At 40.0% G+C, this 26,733-nt stretch overlaps 2 protein-coding genes across 4 annotated transcripts in view; both read right to left on the bottom strand.

Annotated features, from left to right (window-relative positions):
- PTTG1IP2 (PTTG1IP family member 2) overlaps nucleotides 1–13,883 on the bottom strand; it is a 29,953-nt gene extending 16,070 nt beyond the window's left edge. The window contains exons 1-4 of one of the 2 annotated variants that reach the window (XM_042476796.1): nucleotides 13,619–13,883; nucleotides 4,613–4,665; nucleotides 3,648–3,756; nucleotides 1,431–1,536 (exon numbers count right to left, since the gene is read on the bottom strand). In XM_042476796.1, coding sequence (XP_042332730.1) covers nucleotides 1,431–1,536; nucleotides 3,648–3,756; nucleotides 4,613–4,665; nucleotides 13,619–13,742 — 392 coding nt within the window. In that variant the 5' untranslated portion in view covers nucleotides 13,743–13,883. The remainder of the gene's footprint in view (nucleotides 1–1,430; nucleotides 1,537–3,647; nucleotides 3,757–4,612; nucleotides 4,666–13,618) is intronic. The other variant, XM_042476795.1, reaches the window with a different exon arrangement.
- Nucleotides 13,884–15,962: 2,079 nt separating this feature from the next.
- On the bottom strand, nucleotides 15,963–25,496 carry CLDN12 (claudin 12). 2 transcript variants are annotated; one of them, XM_042476666.1, is made up of 3 exons: nucleotides 25,211–25,496; nucleotides 21,431–21,494; nucleotides 15,963–20,341 (listed from the first exon to the last, which is right to left on the bottom strand). In XM_042476666.1, the coding sequence occupies exon 3, from the start codon at nucleotides 20,318–20,320 to the stop codon at nucleotides 19,583–19,585; it is 738 nt and encodes a 245-aa protein (XP_042332600.1). In that variant the 5' UTR covers nucleotides 20,321–20,341; nucleotides 21,431–21,494; nucleotides 25,211–25,496; the 3' UTR covers nucleotides 15,963–19,582. The 2 variants fall into 2 exon arrangements, with proteins under 2 accessions (XP_042332600.1, XP_042332599.1); XM_042476665.1 differs by having other exon boundaries at nucleotides 25,253–25,496.
- Nucleotides 25,497–26,733: the final 1,237 nt, after the last annotated feature.

Genomic DNA, 26,733 nt, shown 5'->3' with positions numbered 1-26,733 from the left:
TTCTAGGGATGGTATAATTTAATGAATCCTTTGTACTTAGAATTCCTTGTCCTCAAATAGCCATAGGCAGCCATTTCAATACAGACTTTTTACTCAAAAAGAACTGTTCCTTTTCTGAACCAAGCAGAAACTTCAAGGCTTATATTAGTATCATCACCTGTCTTCAATATATGGTCTAGCTGTGATATTCTCTTCTGTTGAGTAATTAACACTGCATAAACAGTGATAATTTAATCAGCATTCAATGTGTAAAAAGTACATGCATCTGAAGCTAGGTTCCAGGAACAATAGTGGAAGTGCACAGGCACAGATACTGGGTTCAAAATGGTATCGTAATTTTTTTCGCAAAAATCTGAATCCATGTGTTGCCTAAATGTAGGGGTGAATTACCTCACATATGTTTCTGCACTGCACCTCCCATCAGCCTAGCCAATGATGATGTGTGATGTGAATTGCAGCTAAACAATATCTACCACTCTTGATCTAAATCATTTAAAGAAACATATAATTTTGTTTCTGAATATAATTTTTCCTGAAGCAGAATGAAAATGAAAATATACTTAATCAACAGTGATTAAGTTAGTTATAAGTAACTGGGATCCCCTTCATTTCAGTGAGTTTAGTCTATTCTGAATAAATCTGGATCCAATCTCTGTAATTCAACTTCTGTAACTCTCCCTAACAGGTTATCACTGAACGTAGCTTGAGCTTAATAAAATTTAAATGCTTCTGGAAATGATTTTTTTTAGGATGGCCCACTACTCAATGGTAAAGCACATGATATAGATGCAGAAGATCTCTGGCATTAACTCCTGGCATTAAGTTGCAGATCGCAAAAAAGACCTCTGCTTGAGACCCCAGAGAGCCACTTTCTGAACTGTCAAGAATGGGTATAATGGACAAATACTCTGGACTGGTAAAAGGCCAATTACTATGTTCCTTCCAAAGCTTTACTTTGTTGCAAACCAAGGTACAAATAAGCCATACAGATACCTTTAAGCATATTGTCATAGTACATGCCTATGCTGACCATAACCCCAAAACACAGTTATGGTGGCATTCAAACTGTATTGGGAGGGTTAGCACAGGGTACATGAATTAACTCTCCCCTTGCATTTGTCCCCATTGAAAGTTCCATAAAGGCTAATAACCCTGAGTTCATTTTTTAAAAATGAGATAAATAGCCAGTGCAAAGAGAACTTTCAATGGGAAAACATTAAACAGGAAAAGGTTTAACTGCTCCCCTCCTGTACCACAGTCCTAATCCAGACTGGATTCATTAAAACTTCTGTAAACAAATGTGGGCAACCAAAGCACATTATCATTCACATATTTAAAATTTCATCTAGTTTGATTCCAATTTTTAAGGACAGGTTTGTTATAAAAGATATATATAAATCAAAGAAATGTGACTAGGAAATATTATTTACCTGCTAGGACGACGTCTCCTGCAACAGTAACAGCAGCAGCACACTGTAAGAAGCAGAAGAAGGCCTGCTACCACACCTATGGTAATGATGATGGCCTCAAAGTTGACTGTGGAAATTAGAAGAAAAAAAATTAGTACATGCAGTACTATAAAATACCAACAAAGGAAGGAAATACAACAATAGATGAAAGGAAAGAAACCTAGGTCCATTAGATGTCTTCTCTGCATCAGTGAAAAGTATACAGGCATTTAAGTTTTAGATCTTAGTGCTTTAGATGGAATTGATTTCTCTGCAGATATTCCACCTAACTGGGTACAATAAGTATACATTTGTCAATGCTTCATATTTCATATTTATCAGCATGGTGCTCAGCATGCTCCCCTGTCCCCATCAACACAACACATATGAAGAAAATCTCATGAGTGTTTTAACTGAAACATTTGAACGGAAGTGTTGAAAAATAAGAGGAAGCACTGATAAGCAAAAACACCAGACAATTACATTTTCTATAAATAACAAAATCAGATTAGACTATAGACAGAAATGTCCACATAGTAGCTTTTCTAGATAGTTATTTTAAAGAAAATTGTGAACCTTCTTACTCAGAAAATATGCTAAATATCTGGTAGGTAGTGGAGGATCATTCTACTAAATCAAGTCTTGTTTGACATGTCGGTACATGTTTTTCTGAACACACCACCTGTACATATAATCATACTTTACAGGAAAATAACCAAGAATACCAGGCACCAGACACTCTTAGTGCATTTTAAAATCAAGAAAACAGCCTGTTTCCAAAGATACAAAATGTTGTCTTTCACAGTTTAATAGGTCAACTCTGTTACTACTCATACATAGCCTGTTGTTCCATTTCAAAGGGTAAATATTATAGGCATAGAGGACAATTCACATTTTAATCTATGTTTTCTAGATTATCAAGCAGACATTCTAAGGCAGATACAGGGAGACTGTAGTTCCAGGCAGTCTTAGCCAATACTAACTCCTGAACCGAAGGAACGATTGTAACAATATACTCAGCAATACAGAACAGCTTATATAAATAAAGTATGCCTATCTGTTTCTGCATGCATACGCGCGCGCGCACACACACACACACACCTTCAAGTCACCTCTCAGCTTATAGCAACCCTATGAATTTCATGTTTTCTCTTAGGTAAGGAACACTCATGAGGTGGTTTGCCACTGCCTTCCTCTGTATAGAACCTACAGCAGTGCCCCAATCAAGTAGTAACCAGACATGATCCTGCTTGGCCTCCAGGATTAGATAGGATCTGGGGCTTTCAGGGTATTTATCTACTTAAACAAAGAAGCCAGCAATGCCCTGGATCAAAATTCTGAGCAAAAGGTCCATACATATAGGAACTGTTCCACTGTTACATGAATTCTCTCCTTACATATTAGCCAACTTATACATTTACTGATTATGTACTAACATTATGATAAAGACAGTATTATCAAGATGCAAAATTCCTCAGTGAGTTTCATGCTTGAACACACTAACCCTTGCTTTATCTCTACTGCATGAAGGGGAAGAATGGAAGCTTTGGCTTGTTATAGATTAACCACAGCTTGCCATATTGTCTGAATTTTGGTTAATCCTGGCTTATTTCCACTAATCATAGTTAGGACAAACCATCCATTAATGAGTTTAGTGTGCCTAACAAGGCAAGGTTAATTTAAAATTGACACCTGTTCAGCCACAACAGAGAAGAAGGGTGGAAGGAGAAGTAAAGCACAGAAGAATCATATATGCTCATTGCTGTAATGATAAACCACGTCTTATTATGTCTGAATCCAGCCATTGTGTGTACTAATAGGTTTACTAACTGATCCAAAATCAGAGAACACAACATCAGATGAAGAATTATAGAGAATGTTTGATTTTATTCCTAAGAATATAACAGAGTAGGAATTTGGTTTCTTTCTGCTGACTGAATATCAGATACTAACAATAAGATACTCGGGGGGGGGGGGGCTTTCCCAGAAAAAAATGTTATTTTTAAAATAATAGCTTCAGGTAATCTAGCAATATTTACTACTATGACAAAATAACTCTGAAGCTTATGACTAGCAACATAAATGTAATGGTACACATAAAAACAATACTAGCTACTAGAAGAAATTGCATAAAGATCACTGTCTAGTTATTGTATTAGAAATAAATACCTATTTAATATAGTTACAATCAATACCTACCAAAGCAGATTCCCCAATAAGAGTCTTTGAGTTCACACACTGAGGATGGTGGAATGAGTTTGCTTACAGGATAGTCCATACAAGTGTCATTTTCACCGCACCAAAGACACTAAACAGAACAAGTGAGAAGTAAACATAGGCATTCTAAGCAATCAATTTTCTTATTTTTGAGGAGTTCTTTTAAGTCTTCAGTTCATCCTAAATAGAGATTTCAAACATCATTTTGTTCAATAGCACTATGACTACTTTGGGAAGAATAAAAATCTGAAGTATATCTATTCTGCCAATTTTGGAAAGCAATTACTGTACTATATAGTTGGCACACAGCATGCTTACATACAGAACTCTCAATACACCTAGAGATCCAGACTATTAAAAATATTCTCCACACACTGGGTGAAATTATACTATATTATTTTCTTATGAGCTTCTGCTTATTTTTTAATGCCTAGCAAAGTTATTAGCATCTATTATTTGCCTTGATTTTCTTCAGTTAAATACAGAAAGTTTAAACTACGTGACAATCCCAATTTACGCTAATTCCTATTCCTCACTTTGATTAATTTATACGGTTTTTTGCAAGAAACAGCAGAAGGTACATTTTTCCTCAGGTAATTTTTCAGTAATTCAGTATTTCTGTATAATATATACAAAGCAAACACATATTTCTTTTCTTATTAATTACACTTTGTACTTATGAATTGGCATGATGATGTCCAGATTTTTCTTTCAAAGAAAAGGATGCTGAACTTGCAGAGATTTGTGTATTTCAACTATGTACGTATATGAACATACAAGAATTCTGACACCCCCCCCCCCCCCCAAAAGCCAATTCCAAAACAGTCCGGATATTTTGGATATGGAGACTCAGTCTGTATTATTTTAGTACCAATACCAGGAATATTTCAGTACAATAACAGTACTAGAACTTTTTTCCCAACAAAAGATAAAAATGCAAAACTCACTTTAGTGTTTTTTACACATTCTTCACAAGTCCTTTTGGTAAAAGCAGCACATGCTGGAAAGAAATAAAGTCTTATATGAAAAACAGAACTAAGTCTTTTGCACCAAATAATACTGGATCTAAACAAAGCTGAAACACTAGAATATACCAAGGCAACATGAATTTTCTAGAACAACCGCATCCTCTCTTCTGTCTATTCTTTATCAGTGCTCAGGTCAGCTGAACATGTAAAAATGTACCTTTTTTAAAAAAAATCATTATTCCTAAAATCAGGATGGATCATAGATCACATGTATTCACATGAACAGACCACAGTAGCTTTACTGTAAGATATATTTACTGGTTGGATCTAGTACTGTTGAGTATACGCTGAAAACAATGGTTCTTATACATGCTCAAATATGGGATCACTACTCTGAAGACACAAGGAGGTAATACGGAAATACGGACCTTGACCCAGGGACGTAGCCACGATTTTAGGAAGGGGGGGGGTCCAGACTAAGTGCCACCATAATAATGGGGCTTGGGCGCGGCAGTGCAGCAGCACACACCATTCATTTTCCTAATGGAAGAGGGGGGTCCAGACCCCAAGAACCCCCCCCCCTTGGCCACATCCCTGCTTGACCCATGGTGACCCTGTGGATGAAACATTGCTGTCTTCCGCTGCTCTGCTTAGTTCCTGTAAATTCATACCTCTGACCTCTTAACAGACTCCATCCATCTAGCATGCAGCCTTCCTCTCTTTCTACTTCCCTCCACCTTTCTTAGCAATGTTTTTTTCCAATGAGTCATGCCTTCTCGTGATGTGACCAAAATACAGTCAGCTCTTCTTATACAGGGATTTTTTATTCACGGATTCAAGCATACATCCTCTCTCCATAACTGTCATCTTCCGGCCTATGAGGGAGTTGACCAGGCAGACCCAGGTCCACCAGGGCTAGCCTGGAAGAAGAGACTCCTCCCTCCATAACTGTCATCTTCCGGCCTATGAGGGAGTTGAACAGGCAGGCCCAGCTCCACCAGGGCTAGCCTGAAGAAGAGACCTCCCTCCAATCCATCTGCCTTGGTCCAGGCCTCAGAGGGAGAGAAGAATGCTAGACCTGATCCCCTCCCCCCCCCACCACCATTCCCTTCTCCTTTTGTGTCATGTCTTTTTAGATTGTAAGGCTGAGAGCAGGGAACTGTCTATTATCCCCTCTGTTGTAAGCCACCCGGATTCCCAGTGATTGGGCGGCATATAAATAAATCCTATTATTATTATTATTATTATTATTATTATTACACGGTTTGAAAATGTTCAAAAAAAGTATAAATCTCAAATATCAAACCTTGATTTTCCATTTTTTATAAGGGACACCATTTTGCCATATCATTATATGTAATGGGACTTGAGCATACACAAATTTTGTTATACACAGGGGATCTTGGAACCAAACCCCAGCGTATAACAAAGGTCCACTACAACAGCCTCAGTCTAGTCATCTTGGTTCCTAGAGAGATTTCTGGCTTGATCTCCTCTAGGGCCCATTTGTCTGTCTTCTAGACACAGAACAATGGATGCAAGCTACAGGAAAAGGGAGCCCATCTCAACATTAGAAGGAACTTCTTAACAGTAAGAGCTATTCAACAGAAGGACACACTCCTGCGAAGTGTAGTGGAGTCTCTTTCATTGGAGGTCTTTAAACAGAGGCTCGAAGTCAAGAGTGCTTTGATAGTGATTTCCTGCATGGCAGGGGGTTTGGACTGAATGGCCCTTGTGGTCTCTTCCAACTCTATGATTCCATGACTGCCCAATGATATCCTAAGCACTCTTCTCCAGCACATCTCAAATGAACTGATTTTCTTCCTATTCACTTCCTTAGCTGTCCAGCTCTCACATCCATACACAATAACAGAGAATATAACAGCTTGTATGATTCCAATTTTCGTGCTCAGTTGTATATTTTTACATTTTAAGATCGTTTCTAATTCTTACCTAGCCACCCGCCCCATTCTTAGTTTTCTTATATACAATGAAAGGGTACTTTTTAACTAGTATTTGTACTGTCGTGCTGCACCTTACGATTTTCAAACTACTGTACTTAATTTGGAACAGTCTTACACTGTACACTTTCTATAATTGTCTACATCTGCATAACAAAATTGAGTCTTCTTTCTAAATGATTATTCATACAACAACCAGAAAAGATACTTTTGCATAGATATATCTTGTTTCTCAAGTGGTATTTTTCCTTGGAACCACTGTGTTGTAGCTGGAAAAACACAGTTGGCAATGTCTTCAGAAATATATGATGACCCAAGAATTGCAAAGCCAGTCAAATGAAATGTAGCTTAACAAGTGTGTTCAAAATTCTGATGTTGTTTTTTTCCTAAATGTGAAAACTCTTATTTCAAAAATCAAGCAATAATTTTAAGCAGTTCAAATCCTAACAGCTCTTTAAAAATAAAAACTGTCATTCTCAGGAATTACGTATTAGAAGTTTTATGTTTTGTACCACCAATTTAGGACCATTGTCAGGATACTCCTTGACACAAGTGAAAGGTCTGGTGTGTTTCTTTTCTCTACCTCTAAACACTAATATTAAAAATGTTTGCTAAACGTCCTCTGGATTTCTTGTGACTAGAAAATTAAAGTTGTCATTTACATCTTTAGATGATAAACAATAGGGGTCTTTTTCCCACCACAGATAACAGAAGCATTGGAAGACAATTTAAAATCAGAAAAATTGTAAAGGCCAGTGTGTGCATGTGCTGGGGGTAGAAGGTTTAAAAATCCCTCTCTCAGGCCAGATATTATTAGTGATTATTTAACTGTACATAAATAGACCAAAAAGCCAATCACAGATCTCTCATATTATGTCTGATGTGGCCTATTTTGCTTTGGAGCCAGCATTTATTTTTGTGGGAGGGACTGATTACAGCTGATTACAATTTGAACTAAACTAGCCTCTCATGCAAGTAGGTGTTTTCCATCCCTGAATGGATGGAACTAGGACACTGGTATGGATGAGGGAATTTAAAATATATATATAAATCAATCCTGCATATTTCAATGAAACAGACCGATCACAACTGAGACAGCTGTGATTACCTAAACTATTATGGTAGTCTTAATTGCATGAGAATCACTTTTTCTTTAAAAAGAGAGTTCAAAACAAGGTAGGCTGAAGTTATCTCATTGGCTACACCTGGACTGTGGAAACAATGCAGTTTGATGCCACTTTAACTGCCATGGTTCCACCCTGTGAAATCCTGGGATTTGTAGTTTGTTGTGGTACTAGAGCAATCTGACAGGGAAGGCTTAAATATCTCACAAAACTACAAATCCTAGAATTCCATAGCACTGACTATGATTGTTAAAGTAGTGTCAAACTAAATTAATTCTGCAGTGCAGGAATGGCCTTTGTGGGGAGACAGTGACAGTGACAGCTATAAATAAATAAATAATAAAAAATTTTATTTATATGCCGCCCTTCCTCCGATCAGGGCGGCTAACAACATATTAAAATACAAACAATTACAATAAAAACACTTTTAAAAACAAAACCAACAGTAGCCCCAAAGCCCAACCTCTTGGCCACGAAAGAGAGGAGGGAGGCCCACAGGATATTTACTCGGGGAATGCCTGTTGGAATAGGAAGGTTTTAAGGTCCTTCCTAAATTGGGCCAGGGTAGTGGACGAGCGGAGCTCTGTGGGCAGCGCATTCTAAAGGGCTGGGGCAGCTATGGAGAACGTCCTCCGAGTGGTGGAGGCCAACCTAGCCCCAGGCACCTTCAGTAGCTGCTGCCCAGACGTTCTGAGGGTGCGAGGCGGAATGTACGGGGAGAGGCGGTCCTTCAGGTATCCTGGGCCCAAGCCATTTAGGGCTTTATAGGTAATTACCAACACCTTATATTGAGCTCAGAAGCGAATGGGCAGCCAATGAAGATCTTTTAAAACTGGTGTTATATGGCTGGTCCTGGGAGCGCCAGTGACCAGCCGGGCTGCCATATTTTGCACCATTTGCAGCTTCCGAGTTTGGTATAAGGGTTGCCCCATGTAGAGTACGTTGCAGAAATCCAGTCTCAAAGTTACCAGAGCATGTACAACAGTTTCTAGGTCCCTCTGGGCCAGGTATGGGCGCAGCTGGCGAATCAGCCGAAGCTGATAACAAGTGCTCTTGACCGTCGCATTCACCTGAGCGGTCAGGTGAAGCGACGAGTCAAGAAGCACCCCCAGACTGCGCACGGAGTCCTTCACAGGGAGCGTGACCCCGTTCAGGACAGGTGGAACCACCGCCATTCCTGGACCAGGAGAACCTATCACTAGTACCTCCGTTTTCTCTGGATTCAATTTGAGTCGGTTTTCCCTCATCCAGCCCATTACTGACTCCAGACAGGCCACGAGAGGAGAGACGCCATCCCCAGTCACTGCATCAGTCGGAGACATAGAGAAAATGATTTGGGTGTCATCAGCGTACTGATAACCCCGCGCCCCATGTCTCCGGATGATCTCTCCCAGCGGTTTCATGTAAATGTTAAATAGCATGGGAGACAGAATGGCCCCTTGAGGGACCCCAGTTTTAAGGGGCCTCTCATCGGAGCACATGTCTCCCAGCTGCACCATCTGGGACCTCCCCGAGAGGTAGGAACGGAACCACTGGAGCGCAGTGCCCCCGATCCCCACCTCTGCGAGGCGCCCCAGAAGGATACCATGGTCTATGGTATCGAAAGCCGCTGAGATGTCCAAGAGCACCAACAGGGACACGCTTCCCCTGTCGATGCCCAGACGGAGATCATCGACCAAGGCGACCATGGCCGTCTCTACCCCGTAACCTGCCTGGAGGCCAGTTTGAAATGGGTCCAGATAATCCGTTTCATCCAAGACCGCCTGAAGCTGGATCACAACCGCCCTCTCGATCACCTTTCCCAAAAATGGTAGCAGCGAAACAGGCCGATAATTATTATGTACCAGGGGGTCAAGGGAGGGCTTTTTTAGGATCGGTCTTACTATGGCCAATTTAAGATCCGATGGAAATAGCCCATCCCTTAAAGATGTGTTAATTATCTGGCGTAACAAAGATGTTACCGCCGGGCCCCCCTGGGCTGCTAACCACGAGGGACAGGGATCGAGAGAGCAGGTTGTTTTCCGAACACTTCCGAGGATCTTGTCCACATCCTCGGTACTCACCAACTCAAACTGATCCAGTTTAACATAGTCCACGGAGGCTCTGGACACTTCTACCCTAGGTTCTGCTAAAATGTCGGCGTTCAGACCTTCGCTTATACGAGAGGTTTTATCCGCAAAAAAGTCGTTAAACAAGTCGCAGCAGGCCTTAGAAGGTTCAGGGATCTGGTTCAGGGCGGGAGGGAGCTGAGTTAGCTCCCTGACCACCCTGAACAACTCTGCCGGACGCGACTCAGCGGACGCAATACGAGCACCATAGAACGAATTCTTTGTTGCTCGCATTGCCTCTCCGTAGTCCTCTAACAGTTGGTCTAGGAGAGCCTTGTCGTCTAAGCGAAGGTGTTTCCGCCAACGGTACTCTAGCCGTCGCAGAACCCGCTTCCTCGCCCAGAGATCTTCCGTGTACCAGGGCTTACGCTTGGAAGCAGGCCTGAGAGGGCGCTTGGGAGCGATCCTGTGTATAGCCCTAGAAAGGCCGGTATTCCAGATACCGGTGAGGGCATCAACAGAGTCGCCGTCATTTCCAACCGTGAGCCCCTCTAAGGCTTCTTGGAACCTCTCGGGTTCCATCAGCCTTCGAGGGTGGACCATCCTAACAGGTCCACCACCCCCGGGGGGGATCTGGGTAGAGACCTTGATTTTCACCTCTACCAGGAAATGATCCGTCCATGACAGGGGGGAAACATTAACTATTTCCACCCACAGATTCTCCGCCTCCGAACAGAAGACCAAATCGAGAGTATTACCCGCACAATGTGTGGGACCCTGTATCAGCTGGGACAGGCCCATGGCCGCCATGGTCTCCATGAATTCCCGAGCCGCACCGGATGGAACATGGCTGGCCGTGAGGGAGATGTTGAAGTCACCCAGGACAAGAAGCCTGGGCGTCTCCAACATCAGCTCAGCGACCAGCTGTGTCAGCTCGTTAAGGGAGTCCGCTAATGCACGGGGTGGCCGATACACTAACAGAATCCCTAGACTGTCCCTAGCCTTTAGGGTCCGGTAAATACACTCGATATAGGAGGTCTGTCGGATGTGGTTCCTGGTGAGGGACACGGTGTTCCTATGTACCAAGGCCACACACCCCCGCCCACCTAACCTGCGCTGGTCCTTCACCGAGAACCCGGCAGGCAGGGCCTGAGCCCACACAGCATCCCCTTCAGGCCCCAGCGAGGTCTCGGTAATGCAAGCCAGGTCGCACTTAGAGTCCTCCAGTAGATCCTGGAGGATGTGGGTCTTATTGTTAACCGACCTGGCATTGCACAGGAGCAGCGACAGGGTTTGTGGCACGGTTGGAGTGACCCTCAGGTCCATCAGGTTGGGAGGGGGACAGGAAGGCGAGATAGATATAATGCATCTATCACGCCTTCCCCTGGAACGGAAGTCCCTTCTCCCACCGCCATGCCTCCCCCTGCCCCACACAACCTCAATCGGAGCTCCGCCCGCCGAGGTGTTATCCCCGGCCCAGGCATCCCCCGCATCCCTATCCTCCCCCCACATAAGCGGCAGCTATGAAAGAAACCAACAGGATCATGAAGTATAAAGACATAACTCTGAACACTAAAGTGAACATAGTCCAAGCCATTGTATTTCCCACCACAATGTACGGATATAAGAGATAGACAGTAAAGAAAAGGCTGACAGAAAGAAAACCAACTAATTTGTGGTGATGGAGTGCTGAGGATCCCGTGGACAGCCAAGAAGAGTAATAAATGGGTCCTTGAACTGATCAAACCTGAACTCTCCCTGGAAGCAAAGACGATTATATTCTGGCTTTTCGTACTTTGGCCACATCATGAGGAAAAATGAATACTTAGAAAAGACAATGATGATAGGAAAAGTAGAAGACTGTAGGAGACAAAGACCACAGACCAGATGGTTAGACCTGATTGGGGAGGATACAGGCATGAGCCTGCAGGACTTGAGCAGAAAAGGACTGGGAGATGTCTCATCCAAAGATGTCTCACTGATAGGGTCACTATGACTTATGAGCAGTTAACAACAAACAACAAAGTGACAAATGAGATATATAGTAGCCAATGGGGCAAGCAAGGACAGGAACAAAACTGGTGCTCATAAGGCGATTTCTAGGTCAAAGTGAGCTACAAACATGGAATGGGAAGAAGGACCGCAATGGGATGTTAATGGGAGAGTATGGGATGTTAAGATCTGAGGAAACATTTGAGGAAGTGAGTTTTGCCACATCTAATTTTGCCACAGAGCTCCTGTTTTGTTTCTGAATAGTGCAAGAACCAGGTTCCTGTTTTATTGTCAACCGATAAGGAAAACCTGAACTCTCTCTGGATGCCAAGGTGACTAAATTGAGGCCACTGTGCTTTGGCTCTGTCACGAGGGAAAATGATTCCTTTAACTGCCTTGGCCTAATGCTAGGGAAGCCTGGGAGCTGTAATTTTGCGAGACATTTAAGCCTTCTCCATCAGAGAGCTCTGGTGCCGAAACAAACTACAATTCCCAGGATTCCCTAGCATTGAGCCAGGGCAATTAAAGTGGTCTGAAACTGGGTTATTTCTGCAGTGTGTGTTGGACCAAAGTTGGTTAACAAGAAGAAGGAAAACCACAGCAGGGCTGGACAGAGGAGAGGATGCTGATGGAGCAAAAGGGACCAATTATTATTTTCTTTAGAAACATCACATTTCAGCCAAATCTCCAATATGTAAATACATTTAGGTCATGCGTATGATATTGTAATTTGAAGGTATAATTTCCATTTGGCTAGTTATTTATAGGTTTTTTTAAAAAAATACGTTTTATTCTTTTAATAACTATCTGTTTTAATATTGTAATAATTTAATTCCTTTTTAATGTACTTATCATTATCATTATTATTTATTTTTTAATTGAATTGAATTTTTTATGTTTTTAATTGTACTGTTTTTAATAATGCTATGAAGCCGCTCTGAGTCTCAGTTCTGGGAAAAGAGCGGGATATAAATAAATATAAACTGATACTTTAAAACAGAAATTAAACTGTTGAGAGATCTTGTAGCCGCTCTGAGGCTAATGGAAAGGAAAATGTTGGCAACATGAGCTTTTAATTCACTTATTACATAAGTTATTGTTATTATTATTCAAAGATATAGCTGTGTTAGTCTGTAGAATCGGTACGTAGAGAGATCTCCAAGCACCTTTGAGACTCACTGAAAGAAAGAAGTTGGCAGCAGGAGCTTTCACAGACGTAAGTCTACTTCCTCAGATGCATTTGGACTCAATTCCTTTCTTTCAGTTAGTCTCAAAGGTACTATTATTATTATTATTATTATCATCATCATCATCATCATCTCATATCCCACCTTTCTCCCAATACAGGGACTCAAGAGATTTATTATTAATACAGGGACTTATTATTATTATTTATACAGGGACATTATTATTATTATTATTATTATTATTATTATTATTATTATTATTAATACAGGGACATTATTATTATTATTATTATTATTATTATTATTTATACAGGGACTTATTATTATTATTATTTATACAGGGACATTATTATTATTATTATTATTATTTATACTGGGACATTATTATTATTATTTATACAGGGACTTATTATTATTATTTATAAAATTATAAATAAAGTAGATTATAAAATTAAAACAATATTAAAATTAATTTTTTTAAAAAATCGAATTATTACAATATTTAAAAAGAAGGTTTATTTATTTTTATATTTCTAGGCCGCCTTTCTCCCAAAAGGGACCCAAGGCGGCTCACAACATATTTGTAGACTAGGGATGCCCTTGGGTCCCTTTTTCCTCTCCCTCCCTCCACTGAAGGGAAAGGGGTCCCTCCTCCTCCAGTCCTTTGGCTTACGCAAAGCGGGAGCCGGCGAAGGCGAGGCAGTGGCCTCCATCCCTGTCGCTGGGAGGCTCCACAGTAAGAAGGAGAAGGGAAGGCAGAGAGCCCACAGCTGCGGCCGACAACCTGCCGCCTCCATCTCTTCTTCTTCTTCTTCTTCTTCTCCTCCTCAGACGCTTCTGGCGCTCATAGAATTATCCGCTCACGCGCATGCGCAGTCCTTCCACAGCCTCAGCGCAGGGGAGCGACGGCTCCAGCCAATCACGCGCCATCGTCGCTCTCTTGGCCCCGCCCCCTCCTCATGCTTCTCCTCAGAAGGAAAATAGTAGAGCTCCGCCCACTAAGTCCGTCCTCAATCCTCTTCCCTCGGAAACAGAACCCTTCTCCTCTTGCTTCTCATCAGAAGAAAAATAGTTCTGCCCACTCGGTCCGTCCTCAATCCTCCTCCCTCGGAAACAGAGCCCCTCTTCCCATTCGTTCCGGGTCCTTTCCGGGTCCAAAATACAGACACACACAGCAGAAATAATCCAGTTTGAGCCCGCTTTAACTGCCCTGGCTCAGTGATAGGGAACTCTTTGAGTTGTAGAATAGAGCCAGGGCAGTTAAAACAGTGTGTCCATAAGGAACCATTGGATAATATTTGCCCCATAAAGAGACATTGGAGAGTATTTGCCCATAAGGAATCATTGGAGAATGTTTGCTCATAGAGAACCATTAGGGAATACTTAATCATAGGGGAAAAATACTCAAACAGAAAGCAAATATTCCCATAAAACTACAGTGAGCCGCCTTGGGTCCCTTTTGGGAGAAAGGCGGCATAGAAATGAAATAGAGCTCCCAGGATTCCCTAGCATTGAGCCATGTAGTTAAAGTGGACTCAAACTGGATTGTTTCTGCAGTGTGTTTTGGATAACAAAGGGCAAAAAAGGGGTATAACTTTTTTCTTCAGGCTTCAAGAGCAAGGCGTCCCTGCAGGGTGACCAGGTGTCCTTCTTTTCCAGGACATGCCCTCCATTTCCACCTTCTGTCCAGGAGGCATTTCAAAATGTCCTCCATTTTGACCATGACTAAGAAGCATGGGTTTACATTTCCCAGCATCATTACAATAAATGCTGAGAAAGGCGGAAGGCAGCAGAAAATCCGGTGAATAAAAGGCAGCACTAAAATTCCTCTTTATTCACAGGATAATCACAATATGGCGCAACATCATGTGATAAATCTTTGTGTTACTGTGCGATATTGACAGGAGCATCTTGCAATGCTCCCGTCTTTTTTGCCTGTGTGATAAAGTCTGAACAGTTGCACACCAGATGGATTTCTATGAGCACATTTCTATGACCATTTTTAGCTTTTACTTGGCTGCGTCCTACATGTTGCGGTGCCTTGTCCTCCTTTGCAGTCAGGACTTCTGACCACCCTGATTCCCTGCCTCTTAATGCTTAGCTGAAATCTCTGTTCTCGTAATTTCAGTCCATAAGCTTGATCCATTTTCTACATGTCATCCCTTCAGATATTTGAAGATAGCTATCATGTCACTTCTCAGTCTTCAAGCTAAACATAGCCAGCTCCCCAAGTCATCCCTCAAAAGGCTTGAATTCTGAACCTTGAATCACCTTGGTCATAGTTTTCTGGATATTTTCCAGCAAAGAAGTATAGTATTTTCTAAAATTCAAGTAAAGTAAAGCTCGGAGGGCTAGTGTGATGTAATGGCTTGAGTGTTGAACTTGGACACTGGGAGACCAAGGTTCAAACCACTTTTCAACCATCGAAACCCCTGGGTGATCTTGAGCAAGTCACACTCTCTCAGCCTCAGAGGATGGCAATGACAAACCTCCTCTGAAAAAACTTGCCAAGAAAACCCTATTGAAAGGGTCATCACAAGGGTCACCATAAGTCAGGAACAACTTCAAGGCACATAACAACAACAAAATTAAAGCACAAAAATAAAAATTTCCTGTCCTGCTTAGTGTAAAACACTGAAATTCTTTAACTTTGCTTACTCATTACCTTTCTAGAGTAGCAAAAGTGGTTGAATGCCCATTACAGAATGTGTTTACAGTTCCTGGAACGTGGTTTCAGAATAGCACAAAAGTGTTCAAACTACTTCCACTTCATATAATTCAGAATCTTTGATAAAGATAATTCCATCTCCCTGAGAATATTTCTAAATTAACACTAGCACTAAGGTTATTTGTTATTTGTTAACAGTACAATCCATTACAGAACTTGGAAAAGCTATATTTTGGACTATACGCCCTAGAATCCCCATTTACAGTTCAAAAATTAACTTTTTTCAAGCTCTGATCCAGCAGCTATTGATTAGCATTCACCGTTATCAATGAAATAAGCCACAGCTGTACAAGATCAATTCTTTTAATCAAAAAATACATTCTTTTACATAAAAATGTACACAATAACCAAACATCACTGAAAGTTGAAACCAGAATTTTACAGTAGGTCTCACTGAATAGGTGAAACCTGAAGAAAATAGTACTGTTTTCATGCAAACACAAAATAACAGGGATGAAGAAATTGCTTTCCAACAGCACTGTTGAAATTTACACTGACAATTCTGTGTGTGCTAGAAAAATCACACCAATTGTGCAAGCACAAAATAGATTTGAAAGCAGGCAACTTAAAATTAAACCCAATTTCAAAACCAGAAGCTTTTGCATATACAAGCAGGATTGGAATTTTTATAAGTGATATATTTTATACAAACCCTTCATTAAAGAACAAGTTGGCAGCCAATAATACATTTGGTCTCTAGCATATAATGTATCAGTCAAAATGAAAACGATGCCCTAGTTGAGAATTGGGCAACAAAAGCTACCATTTTGAAAATACAAATGTCCAGAATTAACTCTTGTAACAGACGGCTTAAATACAAAACAACACAGATTCCGACCCTGTCCAACTGAATTGTGTCCATCCTGTGAGGCATTTCCCATCATTCATGTGAATATGTTTAGGCAAATTGGTCACAATACAGAAAAATCCTATGGCTATGTACCAGGAGACTCCCACACCTAAGAGAAGTCTAGATGTTTTGATTTAAACTCCTTGAAACGATAAAACAAGGCATGAGATATTGGGTTGGTTTTGGCAGTTAGTGGGAGGAGATTGTCCCAGTCTGTAAGTGTAATTACAAATGTAATTACATTTCAGTCATCAGTGCAATGGAAAGATTTCAATCATCAATGCAAATGATATTTCACAGAAAACAAGAAAGTGGCCACCTCTAATTTATCTCAATTTATTCAATAAGGCAGATGTAGTATGTGTGTACCTGCCAGCAATAATTTGCAATCTTAACCGGAAAAAAACCTGGTATATCAGAACCAATCACAGTTGCATGGCATGCTAATACAGATTCCAAATGTTAATTAAAAATTTGCACTTTTTAATTAAAAGCGTGGATATTTAACCCATGAGTGGAAAAGGAAAGGCAGCAATTTCATATTTTAGCACCATCATATTACAATTTTGACCTGTGATTTATTTGCAGGAAATTTATTTGCAAGAAATTTCTCTACGTATTATGAAGTTTACATATTAGAGATACAAATCATTTCTTCAAATGTTCAAATTACGTGTAAACAAATGGAACAAAAGATTCCTGTGCCCCCTAAATTTCAAAGTACTCAAATGCTGCAATTTATGGCAGCCAAAATTTGTAGATTTTGCTAAAAATAATTCTAAAGATGACCTCAATTTTTGCCTGTTTCTTTCCTGCTTCTTTTGTCAGCTTCTACTTCAGGTTGAGTAGCTTGATTAACAAGTCAAGAACAAGTCAGAATTCTAGATTTAGAAGTAGCGACCTAAATAAGGCAGAGTTTGGAAGCCACCAAAAACAAACAGCATCTAGTTGTGGTTTGTGGCTAACTACAACATATCTGTTCGTTGACAGGAATGGGGTGGAATACAATAATATGTCAGAGTTAAAGAAACCACAAACTGGCTTACTATTAAATGAAAGCTGGACAATGTTTCAGAGAAATCACTGAATCGAAACAGAATTCTAATGGCTCAGAAAAAAGCTATGTAGAATTTAAAATATGGGACAAGCATCAGTATGCAATACTTTGCAGAAATTTGAGTTTAGAAAATATTGTAAATTAAATCCTCAGCTTTGATTCCTATTCTTGAGAGTCAAAAAGTTGGATCTGTAAGGGGTACTTAAAAATAATCTTCCACATTGGTTCAGTGGCTGTGGATGTTGAAGTAACTAGACTGATATATAAGAAAGAGGTTCCAGTCCTAGTAACTTACAAATTCCAATAGTGTTTACAGAAGTTAAAAACTTACAGATACCTGAAGCAGAATTGAGAGGGCGAGGTTTTCTCAGTACCCAGTTAGAAAAATATAAAAATTCTCCATATAAATGTAGTGTTTTTTTTAGTGCTTTGTTTTGATCAAATATATTTTTACACTTAATAATTTAAGAATATATGGTGCCAACAGATCCAGAAGGTCACTTCTTGCTTCACTTAAGAAGTTTCAGTGAAGATGCTTAATCAATAGTAAAACTGATTTTCTTAAAACATGGATCAGACTCCATGTTCTGTTTTGCTCATTACTCAAAGAAGCCTTGATAACTTACACCAATTAATAGTTTTTCATTATTCAGTGGCTTGAAGGCACATGCACAGAAATGTAAGTATCCCAAATGGAAAAACATATGAAGAAAACAATACATTTCTAATGCATAAGAAAGAGGATTAAGATGTAAGAAATGAATCTGTATGCAAACTAAAGTACCAGAAATTATTTTAAAATGCCTTTGTTATAATTTTATCTTCAATATTTATATAAAAAGTCTCCAAAATCACTATGGTGTTTAAATTAATAAATGGTATTTGAGAGCCCATTTGTAATAAAGAAAAGCAATAATGATCCAATAAAACTATCTAAAATTTGAAAGCCATATATCAACAGACTAGGATTACTAGACAAGGAAACAGATGTCATTGCTTTAACATATCTAAAAGAATTACTGTATGCATTTTAAAGGTAAAACAAAAGAAATTTTGATTATCAAAAAAAACTAGAGTAATATCTCACGGAGCCAAACAGTACTAGAAATCTAAAAATGGCATTCTCATTAATATAGGCTGTATTACTAAAATATTTTAAATAAATCTAAAGCTATTTGGTTTATTGGTGATATGCTGTATATACTTTAACCGTAAATGCATTTTTGGGCACTTCCTATATTTAGAGAAAAGAAAATATAGCTTCAAAAAATGTTTTCTATAGAACAAAAACATTACACAATGCAGATGTACTACTACTATTACATATATACATATACACATATTTAAACCCGTCATTATTATTGTTTTTGTTTTGTAAATTTCTGATTTATCGAGGGCTCAAGTAGCAATCTGACAACAGTTTTGTGAAGTTCACAAACAGAACAATTGAAAATAAAAATTGGCATAGGACCAAATTGATACAGCAATCACTGTTTCACTGTAAAATTTAGAATGGCAAGGCTCAAAAATGCATTCTCACAGTGTCTGCTCCATTAATGCAAAAATGCATCAGTGAAGCAGACAATTAAAATCCTAGTGTTCTAAGTTAGGTCAAAAAGTTGGACCTGCAAGAGGTACTTAAAAATAATCTTCCATGCTGGTTTACAAACATCAGTGGATGTGGATGCTGAAGAAACCTTACTGATATATGGAAAAGAAGTTCCAGTCTTTAACTTACCTATTAACTTACAAATACGAATAGTGTTGACAGGACTTAAAAACTTACAGATAGTTCCAAGACCAAAACTGAGTTTTCTGATATATTTACCAAAATACATTTCTAACTATGGTAAACGCCCATGGAGAAGTGGTAAAAACTGCCAGTTCTAATTGCAGATCTTTTCGCACTTCTTTTGTATAGTCTCTAAGGCAAGGCAGTGGAATATCACCCACCTTGATATATGAGAGAGCAAAGAGGCATTTGGCTTTCCCAACCCCATCTTTAACTAGCGTGTGTAACAACAGGGATGTCAATTTCAATAGCAGAGTGGCGTGATCGTGCAGAATAGGGTTGGGAGGCATAGCTATGTACACTGGGTGCATGTGAATATAGAGGTTGCCAGAACGGAGAAGGTAGGGCTTTACAGGCACAATACCACAGGAACAAGAGAATGGCAGTAAACAATAAACCTCCTGCACTGGCTATAGCGATGTACACAGAGATATCAAAGCTGAAAACAGGCTCATATTTTCTGTTCATTTCTTGATTATGAAAGATGACCCAAACAGATGGTGTCAAGCAAATGACACAGGCCAAGAGGAAGAAGAGACCAGCCACAAGATGGCAGCCTGCACTGTTTATGAGACATCTGGCCTGTTTGATGTTGGGCACCGTTGATATGAAGGCTGTGTTACACATGCCAATCAGACAGAGAAACAGAGCCAAGACAGTTGTTAACATGCTTATGGGGAGAGCAAGCTGGAGAACACGCAAATCCAGCTGATCGACTGCTGTGTACCACTCTGTGTCATAGATCACACAGTCTTTGCTCCCATCCGAGCGCACACACTTGATCCAGAGCCCAGTGTAAACAGTCACATTCTTTTCATTCTTGTTAAAGGTGTAGAGTCGCATTTGTCGCCAGTTAGGAAGCAGAGCAGCAGCAATGAGTCCCGATAGGGCTGCTGTTCCAGAAAGGAAGGCCAAAACTGTTGCGGCATGGACATCACGGCAGCCCATTTTAGCCAAGGAAAAAGCTTCCTGGGAAAGAAAATGTTACCAAGTCAATGATATTCTGATCAAATCACTATTATTATTTTTCAAAATAACAAAATTGAAATTAGAGGCAGTGCTGTCCCAGCGCTTAGAAAAGTTTTGGATTACAAATCCAGAATTTTCCCAGCTAGCCAAGTACTTTTGAATTGCACCCTCCAAAATTTGGCTGCATTCTTGCTGAAGGATTCTGGCATAGTAATCCAAAACAGTAACTTGTGCAAATGTCAAATAGGAATCTGTTGAAGTTACATTGAAAAAAGTTTGGTGTATCAGGCTTCTTATCAAATGGAAACTGATTATTAAATAACAGTTTTCCAGAAAGCTACGAATTGTGTGGTTGTAATTTATAAACAACCACACATTGCTTGCTATATCAATATAATGGTGAAACATGCCCTGGTCACTCAGAGTAACTTCAGTCACAAAAATGACAATTCGCTAACAAGTGATACCAACAGTCTTAAGAGTTTTCCTGGAAGGCAGATGGTCAACAAAACTCTTATCTGTAGTAGTTCTTATATAGGAAAATGGGTAGATTATATTTTAAATGTTTTTATATTTTAGCAAACATTCAGCCACTTACAAAAGACAGAGGCTTGGGATGAATTTTTAATAAAGTAAGAGACTTTTAGAAGGGGAGAGAGGCCAAAAGAAAATACTTTGCAGCCATGATTCAGTCAGTCTTTCTTAAAACAGTAAATATTGTGTCATAGCTTTAGTGTTTCTACATTCTTGTTTTTCATCTTTAGCAACTACTAGTTATATATAGTTTTAGTGCTTAGAAATCCACGGGTTCCAGTTGTCAAAGGTAACGCCTGTACAGATTTAAAGACAGGCTGAATTATACAGTCTGTATTAAAACAGTACTTAATATTTTTTTCATACAGCTAAAAATGAAATTACTATTAATAATGTTTATTTATACAGCACCATAAATCTACATAAATTAAACTAAGTTTCTGTGTTGCACCATAAATATGTTTCTGATTCTGAAATGAGATTGTTACGTGAGACACATTTCCAACCTTGGGCTTGATAAACCCCGTTTCTAAGAGACTGAGAAGATAAACTTACCGAGAGATGTCACCAAGCCAAGAACAAGAACGGCTTAAAAGCAGAAGTACAATTCTAACGAAACCTAAGGAGGAAAAAACAAATTTTGGATTAAGTATAAATTCCCATGTTTGGAGTCATTCACCATAAAATGGACTTTGGACATTTACTGATATCATGAATAAGCAACAAGCTGGTTTTCTTACTCATTTGTTGCTTCTTTGCTACTGTGACTACTGAACTGACCAGAAACTGAAAATTTAAACCTGTTTTTCGAACCAGGGGTCCTGGCTTGCGGCTTATTTAACTAGCCAGAATTGCAAATCAGACTTTGTTTTTGATTTATTAATCCTGGCTTGATATGCGTATCAACATTAACATGTAACATTAATACAACAGCATACAGATGGACCAACATGTATTTGAACATATGTGATGACTCTGCCACTGTTATTGGTTTTTAATAGTTATGGAATTTTAAATCTTATATTGTTTAATCTTATTTAAGGGGGGATACTTTGTATATTTGGTTTATTATTTTAACTGTTGTAAGCCGCTTTGATTGTTTCAACAAAAAAACGGGGTATAAATAAAAGTTTTATTATTATTTAATATGATGTTTAGCTATGGCCAGCTTCTCATCTGTTTCATTTTCAGTTATTAATTATTGTATGTTGTTGTTGCAGTTGTGTGCCTTTGTTTCTGACTTATGGCAACCCTATCATGGAGTTTTCTTGGCAAGATTTGTTCAGAAGAGGTTTGCCATTGCCTTTCCCTGAGGCTGAGAGTATGTCACTTGCCCAAGGTGACCCAGTGGGTTTCATGGCTGAGCAGGGAATCAAACCCTGGTTTCCAGGGCCATAGTCCAACACTCAAACCACCATGCTGGCTGTACTAGAATGGTGAAAAACAGGTTATAAACCACCAGGCAGAGGCACTCTAAGCCATCTTGCAGAATCTAAAAAAAGAAGTGGGGAGAATCAGTCATTTTGCTTGTGTTACAAATGATGACTCATTTAGCCACAGTGCATGAACAAAACTATGATTCAAGGCATAATAAAGATCAAACCATTTGAAAGAAGAAATACACAGTGATCACAGGAAAACACACAAAGCAGAGCCCTATCGGATTAAATCAAAGGCCTGTCACATCCAGTATCCTATTTTTCATTCTCGAGTTATTTTGCCACTACACAATTATAGCATCGCATGATTTCATCTCTACGGATCTTATGGTTTGTACTTTGAAAAGGTACTGGAGCGCTCTGAGTGAGAATTCCCCGAACTCCAAATCATAGGATCACATAGGATGTTGCCATGGCAATTAAAGCAAGATATTGCAGTATAATTGTATAGCGTGAAAGGGTCCAAAATGCTTCTTGGAAACCCACAAGCAGGCCCTAAATTCCAATGGCCCTCTTGTTCCTGACTACCTGATACATTTAGCTCTATAACCAGGAGGTTAAATACAATAATCATAAACAGCACTTATCAGCAGATTTCTCTTTCTCTCCACAAACCAGTCTAACCCAACACTGCTAGACTTCCTCATTTCTTGGGGCAGCCAAACCCACAAAATAATTATCTGTTGCATGAAGTATTTATTTTTATTTTATTTTATTTTATTTAGGTATTTATATCCCGCCCTTCAGCCCTAATGGCTCTCAGGGCGGCTTACAATATTATTTTTAATCAGGCTTACAATCTAAAAGACACGAAACAAAAGGAGAGGGGAATGATGGAAGGAAAGGGGATGAGGTCCAGTGGTTCTTCTCTCCCTCTCAGGCCTGGACCAAGGCAGATGGATTGGAGGGAGGGCTCTAAGGAAATACTACCCTTCCTCTGTCCACAATCTTCTGCCAATAACTTATACAGTACTAACCATAGGAATCATGCGGCTCTCTAAATGTTTTTGGAGTGCAGGTACCAGAAAATTAGCATTGGAGGGATGATGGGGAATGCAGTCCAACAACAGCTTGTACATACATAATGCATGTTCCTCCATTAGTGTGGAAGGGACCAGACTTATAAAAAAAACCACAAAGGCTTCATAGCAAGTATCAGCTTATTCATGCCATGTAGTTCAGAGTCGAAACTGTGTGTGTGCTGTTTGCCTTTAAGTCATTTATGACTTATAGTGATTCTGTCATGGAATTTTCTTACCAAGATTTGTTCAGAAGAGACTTGCCATTGCCTTCCCCAGAGGCTGAGAGCATGTCACTGGTGTTTATCAGACGAGCTCTTAAAGAGGTACTATTCCAGTGTGACTCCTCTAGCTGCCTCCTGTTGCATGCTGGGATTGGCAGTTTTAAGGAGGGGTATTTAGAATTCTCAGGCAGAGAAGTTCAGCTCCTTAAAACTGCCAATCCCAGCATGCAACAGGAGGCTGCTAGAGGAGTCACACTGGAATAGTACCTCTTTAAGAGCATAGTGTGATAAACATCAGTACTTGCACAGGTTTACTCAGTGGGTTTCATGACCAAGCAAGGAATCAAACCCTAGTTTCCAGAGTCATAGTCCAACACTCAAACCACTACACCACACTGGTTCTCGAGTCCAGTGAGATAAGCCTCTAGAGAGCAGGGTTCAAATCCCCGCTCAGCCATGAAAACCCTCTGGGTGACCTTGGGAAAGTCACATGCTCTCAGCCTCAGGAGAAGGCAATGGCAAGCCTCCCCTGAAAATATATTGGCAAAATAACCCTGTGATAGATTCGCCTTAGGGTCTCCGTAAGTCAGAAATGACTCGAAGGTACACAACACACCGACACAAGCCCCAGAGAACTCAGCAAGACGCCGCCAAAATATTGATGCCCAAGGTTTTTTGCACCACCAGTCAAGATGTGATCTTACATACCTGGGACAAATAGGATCGCACCATTAGGGGCAGAGCAAAAAGCCTTGTGCATGGACATTTAGTTCACATTTAAGGCAAATGTTCAAAACCCCTGGATTTCAATGGAAATGGCATCCACTGAGGTTGAGAGTGTGTGACAAGACTCTGTGAATACCTTACCATCCAAGAGGTTTTTACAGGTCCGCACCAGCCAGTGGTTTGAGTGTTGGACTATGACTCTGGAGACCAGGGTTCGAGTCCCACCTTGGCCAAGAAACCCACTGGGCGACCTTAGGCAAGTCACACTCTCAGCCTCAGGCGAAGTCCATAGCAAACCTCCTCTGAACAAATCTTGCCAAGAAAAGTCCATGTTAGGGTCGCCATAAGATGGAAACGACTTGATGGTACACAGCAGCACAAACCAGTGAAAGAGAAACATGCACTTCATCTGCACTGTAGAAATAATCCAGTTTGGCACTGCTTTAACTGCCCTGGCTCGATGCTATGGAATTCTGGAAATTGTAGTTGGTTGTCATAACCAACTAGAATTCCCAGAACTCCTTTCATTGAGCCAGGGAGGTTAAAAGTAGTATCAAACCAGATTATTTATCCAGTACAATGCAGCCCAGGTTGCAATCAAGAAAACACATAACATGGCTTAATGCTATGGAATTTTGGTTACTGTACAGGTAGTTGGTTGCCACAACCAACTACAATTCCCCAGAACTTCATAGCATTGAGCAAGAGCAGTTCAAAGTAGTATCAAACCAGATCATTTCTCCAGTACGGATGCAACTCAGGTTGTACTTAAGAAAACATATAAACATCTTGGCTATGTAGTAGCAAAGTGCAGTAACACCCCAAATCCACAAAACAGGGATACCTTTATGGGGCAAACCCAAATGCACAGAATGCATGCTGTTTTGTGCAAATTATCCCAGCCTGCCTGGAAGAAAAGTGGCTCACCAATAAAGGAGCAAAGAGAGAGCAGATCTCCCAGGAACTCACCCACTTCCCCAGCAGAAGGCACTCAAAATCTGCAACCCCCAAAGCAACTCTTTCCTCCTTGTTGACACTCTCAGTCCTTCAGGAAGTGGCTCCCTTTTTTTTTCCAGGTTTACTCAAAGGTTCCTGGGATTGTAGTCTCCGGTTTGGAGTGTCCTTCCTTTCACCCAGTTCCTAAAGACTACAATTCCCAGGATCCCCTGCAGGGGAATGATGTGGGAGGCGTTGCAACACCTTTGCAATTGCATTGCAGATTGTTCTTCTCTCGCCTCCTCCTTAACTGCAGGAAAAAAGGACGTGGGAGGGAGGTGGATGCATGGCTTTTAAAACTAAGGCTCCTCCTAGGTTCCTTAGGATGCCTAGTGAATATTTTCTTTTACATATTGTGTATAGATTTGTTTTCTTTTGCAAAAGAAAAAGGGATGCTTGGTTTGAGAATCACCAGTTATAAAGGCTTTACACAGGCTCCTCCTAGGTTCCTCAGTACACCTGGTGAATATTTTCTTTTACATATTGGGTATAGATTTGTTTTCCTTTGCAATATATATATATATATAGGGATGTTTGGTTTCAAAATGACAAGATATAAAAGCTGTAGATGCACCCTCATTTTCAAAGATGCTACAGCATTCCTTTCTTATAAGGAATAGGGATGTCTGGTTTCAGAATTACAAGATACAAAGCCTTTATAGCTTGTATTTCTGAAACCAAGCATCCCTATTTGTTTGGCAAAAGAAGACAAATCTATACCCAATATATGAAAGAAAATAAATATTCACTAGGCGTACTAAGGAACCTAGCAATTCTGAAACCAGGCATCCCATTTCCTTATTATTAAAAAAAGGGGGGATCCTATAGCACCTTTGAAAGAGAGGATGCATCTACAGCGTAGAAATAATGCAGTCTGACACCACTTTAAATGCTGTATGTCCATCCTGTGGAATCATGGGGATTTGTAGTTTGGCACTCGCTAGCCACCTCTACAGAGCCCTGGCTTCATAAGTGGTGTGGAAGAAGATAGAGAAATAACTGTTTTTGGAAAGGCAGGTGGTGGTTGTTTTTTAAGTTGAAAGATCTTTCATTGTCACTTTTTAAATGTTTTCATAAAGTTTTTTTGGGTTCTTACAATGTTTTTGGAGAGAGAAAATAAATACTGTTGGGAAAGAAGAGTATCACTATAAAACAAAAGGAAGATGCTACTTCTGACAGTTAAAAAGCAAACAAATAACCGTACAAATCCCAGGATTCTGTAGGATGAAGACAGAGCAGTTAAAGTGGATTATTTCTACACTGTAGATGCACCTGGGAGAAACCAGTTTTTAGCATAAGGTTTAGTGGACTCCAGCCCAATTCGGGAGTCCACAAACACTTAGGTTATAATGGTATTCTCATAAGTGCTACAGTATTCTTTAAATCTTTTTATGCTGATACAGACTATCATGGCTGTGTCTGTCTACAAAGGTTTTCAAAACTGTTGTTGCTGT

This window comes from Sceloporus undulatus, chromosome 6 (genome assembly GCF_019175285.1).
Source record: "Sceloporus undulatus isolate JIND9_A2432 ecotype Alabama chromosome 6, SceUnd_v1.1, whole genome shotgun sequence".
Taxonomy (NCBI): Eukaryota; Metazoa; Chordata; class Lepidosauria; order Squamata; family Phrynosomatidae; genus Sceloporus; species Sceloporus undulatus.
This window is presented reverse-complemented; position numbering and strand designations above follow the sequence as displayed.

Coding starts and splice junctions, on each gene's coding strand:
- CLDN12 (XM_042476666.1), bottom strand. CDS start 20,320: ATGGGCTGCCGTGATGTCCATGCCGCAACAGTTTTGGCCTTCCTTTCT.